The 5,644-nt window shown below is 36.5% G+C and overlaps 1 protein-coding gene across 1 annotated transcript; it reads right to left on the bottom strand.

Annotated features, from left to right (window-relative positions):
- Nucleotides 1–688: 688 nt before the first annotated feature.
- LOC129005257 (uncharacterized) lies at nucleotides 689–1,117 on the bottom strand. Its single transcript, XM_054434098.1, has one exon. It carries the CDS (start codon nucleotides 1,115–1,117, stop codon nucleotides 689–691), a length of 429 nt encoding a protein of 142 aa, XP_054290073.1.
- Between the last annotated feature and the right edge of the window lie 4,527 nt (nucleotides 1,118–5,644).

The following is a 5,644-nucleotide window of genomic DNA, read 5'->3' as shown; positions in this document are numbered from 1 at the left end:
CTTGATTAATAATAAACTAACTAACACAAGTTTTAAGTGGGCTAATATCACAGACTTTCATATTTGTCAGGGCAGTTGCGGATATGACGCCACAACTTTCTTTTATAGAAATATGCAAAACAATATTCACAAGTCAAGTAGTCAGTGTGGGTAAAATTTGCATTTGGCCTTCGCCGGTAAACTTTTAGGCAGCCGTCGTTGGCATCTAGTACACTACGATTATGAATGAAGTTGCCTTTGTTTCTTAGTTTTCTTATAACATCCAAGCGTTTCTTACTATTCTTTAAAGTGACATCAATTCACTTACTTCTTGCTTATCGAAGTGTTTTAGTTCAAGATGCTGTGGAAGTTTTGAAAAAAGTGTCATAGTTTGCAGTATAAGGAAGCTTGTTTTTTGTCGTAAACTCTCCGGCTGTCTATTTTTTAAATCACTAAGTACTTGGAATTCAATATTTTTTTGCAGTGAGAAACTTGTTTTCTTCAAAATTAAGGCCTCCACCAACAATCCAGTAGCCAGTGCTAGATGGAACGTACAAAACATGAGTACACTTTCCATACAGACGTATCAGTGTTTCAATCACAGCATCTACGGCCAAGTCCGTCAAAGGACTTATGGTCCTCGTCGGATAACTGCAACCCAAGTGGGCCAAATGCAAATAATTGAGATGATGGCAACTTAACTGAGCATTTAGTGGCATGACGTCATGTAACGTTGGGATAGGATGTAGGTTGTCAGGGGAGGTATCATGTGGGGCGGCGACAGGTGAGGCGGTAGCTGGTAAGGTGTTGGGATCAGTGACAGCAGGTGAGGCGGTAGCGGGTAAGGTTGATGAATCAATGACAGCAGGTAAGGCGGTAGCGGGTAAGGTTGATGGGTTATTGACAGCAGGTGAGGCGGTAGCGGGTAAGATTGATGGGTCATTGACAGCAGGTGAGGCGGTAGCGGGTAAGATTGATGGATCATTGGCAGCAGGTGAGGTGGTAGCGGGTAAGGTTGATGGGTCATTGACAGCAGGTGAGGTGGTAGCGGGTAAGGTTGATGGATCATTGGCAGAAGGTGAGGTGGTAGCGGGTAAGGTTGATGGATTAGTGCCAGCAGGTGAGGTGATGGCAACATGTTGGGGATTTGAAAGAAAGCATATAGGAACAACATCAAGTACGGTGGTATTGAAATATGTCTTAACCTTTTGTTGTCTCTTAACCCACATTTATATAGCATTTGGATCGTCCTCCGTCGTTACGAGCCTTTTAATGACATAAATAAATAAATAAAAAGGTCTTTATAAGCAAGCGTTTTTCAGAAGAATACATTATGTGTTTTCAAAAAACTCTTGTCCTTAATCCTAATAAACTATACATATCAAACAAACTATAAAACAATCTATATAGATAATCTATGAAAACTATGTAAAAACAATCCATACTAACAATCTATGAAAACAATTTCTAAAAACAATTTTGACAAACATTACTTTAACATGACCAGAATTTTCGATACAAAAATTAACAATAATTTACATTCAAAAACATAAAAAAAACATATATTTACTTGAAATACTAAATCATTTGTTACATAAATATTCTTTCAAATGTTTTTTAAATGTGTTCAGAGTGTCGGCCCCCTTTACCTGATTAGGGAGAGCATTATACGAGGTGGGGCCAAAGTATGAGAAGGCGCGCCTCCCCACCTCATGCATGTATCTACAGCATATATGCATATATATAAAAGCATATACAAAGCATATGTCCTCTGACATCGATCTTGTTTGGCCGTTGTCGCTTCCGGGCTTTGGTTGGGCGATTGCAGGCGGACTTAAAAAATGTGCAATTCCTTGCAGATGGAAGAATCTTATATTTCAACCTTTTTACAAACCTTCTTATTTTAGATTAGTTTGTTGTTCTAAACCACTTTCCTTTACATGTCGAAGATGGTTCGCTAAATTTGCTGAATCTACAATTGGGGTTTCTGTCGATGTCTGAATGCCTGATTACAAAGCTTGGTCATAATGAAGAGTAGGGCATGTACCTATTCAAAATTAATTTGGAAAAGGTTAGGCAGTACAGGCTGTTCTTTTCAGTGTTGTCGGATCTTTCACTACTATTAGAATTCATTACATCTCTTTCAATTGACATTCCAACATCGTAAAACGGACTTTTTCTATACAGAGGAAAACTTTCTTTGGTAAAGAAGCTGTAATTGTAGGGAATGTCATCTGAAACAACACATGTTTCAGCAGAGCTATCAATCAATGCAATTTAATCCAAAACACTTTCATTTAAGTTTTAATATAAACAGACAGTTAATAGATGTTTCAGCTTTCATTTAAATGGTTCAAAGTCAGTACAGTTAAAAAGGACTGCAATAGCTTGCAAAATGAAAATTTTTAGCGGTCCATCGATGCTTTATCTTTTTTTATGGCTTTAGACACCATCTAGTTTGAATATAAACAGACAGTTAATAGATGTTTCAGCTTACGTTTAAATGGTTCATAATCAGTACAGTTAAAAAGGACTGCAATAGCTTGCAAAATGAAAATTTTTAGCGGTCCATCGATGCTTTATCTTTTTCAGTGCTCTAGACACCATGTGCATAAAATGACTGCAGCAAAGATGTGCAATTGCGGGTTTAACGTTTCTTCTTTGTTTCGTTGCAAAAGTGAACATTCTATTCGTGTAACCCATGCAGCACAAATATGTTTATAATACATATTTTATACTTTTATCCAAAGCATATAACCTATATAAAATATGTATATCAAAGTAAATAATACGTATTATATCTGTAAATATGTCCGGCCTTCATATCGATACTATACATATTTACAATGTATAAAAATATGTATTTTTTACCATCATTGAATCTATATGAATATAATATATATAAAATGCAGATAGAGTGTGTATAATTTATGTATATATATTGAACAGATTTCTTGCCTGAGTAGCTTCACTGAAAATGCACTCTTTATTTTCATTTTTGATGTTAGCCTCCGGATTACGTTGAATATATAAATTGGTTTAAATACCTGCTTCTAGTAATCCAATAGTCGCAATTTTTCGTCACGCAACTAGTTTCGACTTCATACAGAAGTCATCATCAGGCGTCCAGTTGATGTCAAAATAATCACTTCATCTGAAGGTCGTCGATTCACACATGGTACATTCACACGCAAACACGCACACGAACACGAACATAGTCACATAAAAAAGGTACATTTACAACGATAATACGGATTAATGGTAACTTAGGATGATGCGTCGCGACCGGGTGAATGTAGCGTCTAGACTGCCGGTCAACGTGTTCGGTCGGCGCTGTGACGTCACTCCTTTGTTCTTGTTATCAGTCAGTTGTCCCTATTCATTCCCGACTCTCTCTCAAGTACCTTAATTGCCGTGTCGTAAATATAATTAGATTGGAAAGATAGTTTATCATTTAGAATATTTTGTTTGTCAAATTTTACAGCTCTGTTTATTTCAAATTCTTTCAGTGTATCTTTGTTGAAATGGTCGTTGGATAAATGCAATACGGTCATGTTTCTGTCAATATTTGTGTGGTTATGATTATCAGAAACTAAATGTTCGGCAAAGGTTGAGGTTTGAGCGGATGTTGTTTTCCTTGGAAGATGTTCTTTAAATCTCTTCTTGAAAGAACGAGCTGTCTGCCTTATAGTAACTTATAAATGAAACAATGATGAAAAGTCAAGAAAAAACTATTTAATTGTCCATCTGCAGTAGGCCTAAATTTTTATTTTTTACATAGATCCTTGTTCCTGCTTGGCGGAACCATTCACTTGTTTTTTCTCAAACGTTTTCATGTCGAATGAGGACGGATGGTTTTGACGAACTACACCTGAAACTAAATTCACATTTGTGTCAATGTCTGTATTCCTGTGTATAAGCAGGTAATATTAGGGCACGTACAAGATTCATGCAATCTTTTGGTTATCAATCCTTTGTTTTCTTGATGGCAAAACCTGGAATTCATTTTCAAGCAAAATAATTTCTTTTTGAGCTAAACTAACTAGCAACCAAGCAATCAAAGTATTGAAGAGGTTTAAACAGTACAGTGCTGGAAAAAAAGGATAGGTACGGTACAATCTACAAACAAATTTGTGTGTAACATTACAATTAATATCATATAGCATATAATAATTTTATAAGATGATTAATTAATGTAATTAAAATCCCCTCTTAAGCCCCCTTCACCTTTTTATTGACTAATAATTGATATGTAACTTTACGCCATACTGCTAAAAATGTATGCAAACAATAACAGGTTTCTCCACAATGGCATTCTCAAGTGGGGATATGAAGTAAATGTAGGCCACTGTATGACGTAAATGTACATACCAATTATTAGTTAATTTAAAAAACGTATGATGGTAACAACAAGGTTTAATAATAAATAAATAGCAAATATATCATTGACAGAATAAATAAAAGTAACATTATAAACCAATAATGTTAAAAACTTACGGCCAATCAACTGCACTAATGCAGTATTCTGGAGACTCCTCTTTTTCCTCTTCTTCCCTCCCAGCTAAAGACCCTTGCCAATCCGTTTTTAAACAGTCTAATGAGGATCCGCCGCGTTGAGTCCTCAACACTTGCCCCGCCAACCGTGCTCCCGCTATCTCCGCGTTCCGCCACCTCCGAACCCAAATCTGTCCCGCCACCTCCGAATTCTTGAGTGACCCTTATAATACCGTCATTTCCTGCGTTGGTAGCTATCATTGCATCCACGGCTGCAAATCCCCGTGGATGGAAGATTTAATGAAAATTTAACCCGTGGGTTAGGTTAGGTTAGGTTAGGACGGAAAGTCTTAACGCATGTAGTAACCGAGGATTATAGGGGTCACTCTGAAATTCGGAGGTGGCGGGACGCGGAGATAGCGGGAGGTAACCGCCCGGCCAACCGTGCGAAGATAATTGCCCTGAAACATAAACTCTTTATCCGCTATTAGTATTATATCAGTTTAACAAGTCTGGTGTGTTGTAAAAAGTTTTTTTGTTCAAAATATGTTATAATTTTCAACAAGGATTGCAGAAAGTTTAAGTTTATAAGTATTTGGGCCCAGCATTTAGTGTGACTTAAAACATTGTCACGTGTAAGTTTATCATTAGACGATCCCTGCACAACAGTAAAGATGTAAAAGTACAACTGGCGTGAATAATATGCTTTTTGGTCGGGAACTTTTGGCAATACTTGGCTTTTCTGGCAGTTATAAAACAACACTATTGTATCATCTGAACCTTCATCTAACATGTGAAAAAAATGCTTTGGAACGAAGGGTATGAAATCTTTTTTGAGTCATAATACGTACTTTCTCTCCATCTTTAGCAATCTTTAATTTTTCTTAAAGCTTAATGCAAGTGGAACAAGCATCTACAGCCGGAGCACCAAAACCAATATTGTAATGTAAATTCACATATATTCCGAAGAATGATTTCTTTGTCTTCAATGATGTGTCCTCACAACTTAAATTATACACCAAAACCAATATTATAATGTAAATTCTAATTTTTTACGAAGAATGATTTCTTTGTCGGATGAACCCACTTTTCCTTTTTGATAATGAGTACAAAAGTACAACCTCGTCGTCACCAACATCACTACTTGAATCAAGCCACGGAACAGAAAATC

This window comes from Macrosteles quadrilineatus, unplaced genomic scaffold, assembly GCF_028750875.1.
Source record: "Macrosteles quadrilineatus isolate MER2022 unplaced genomic scaffold, UCM_ALF_1.0 Scaffold_18__1_contigs__length_3160703, whole genome shotgun sequence".
Lineage (NCBI taxonomy): Eukaryota > Metazoa > Arthropoda > Insecta > Hemiptera > Cicadellidae > Macrosteles > Macrosteles quadrilineatus.
Note: the sequence above shows the minus strand (reverse complement) of the source record. Positions and strands in the feature narration are given on the sequence as shown.

Excerpts from the sequence above, each read along its gene's own strand:
- LOC129005257 (XM_054434098.1), bottom strand. The coding sequence starts at position 1,117 with ATGTTGCCATCACCTCACCTGCTGGCACTAATCCATCAACCTTACCCG.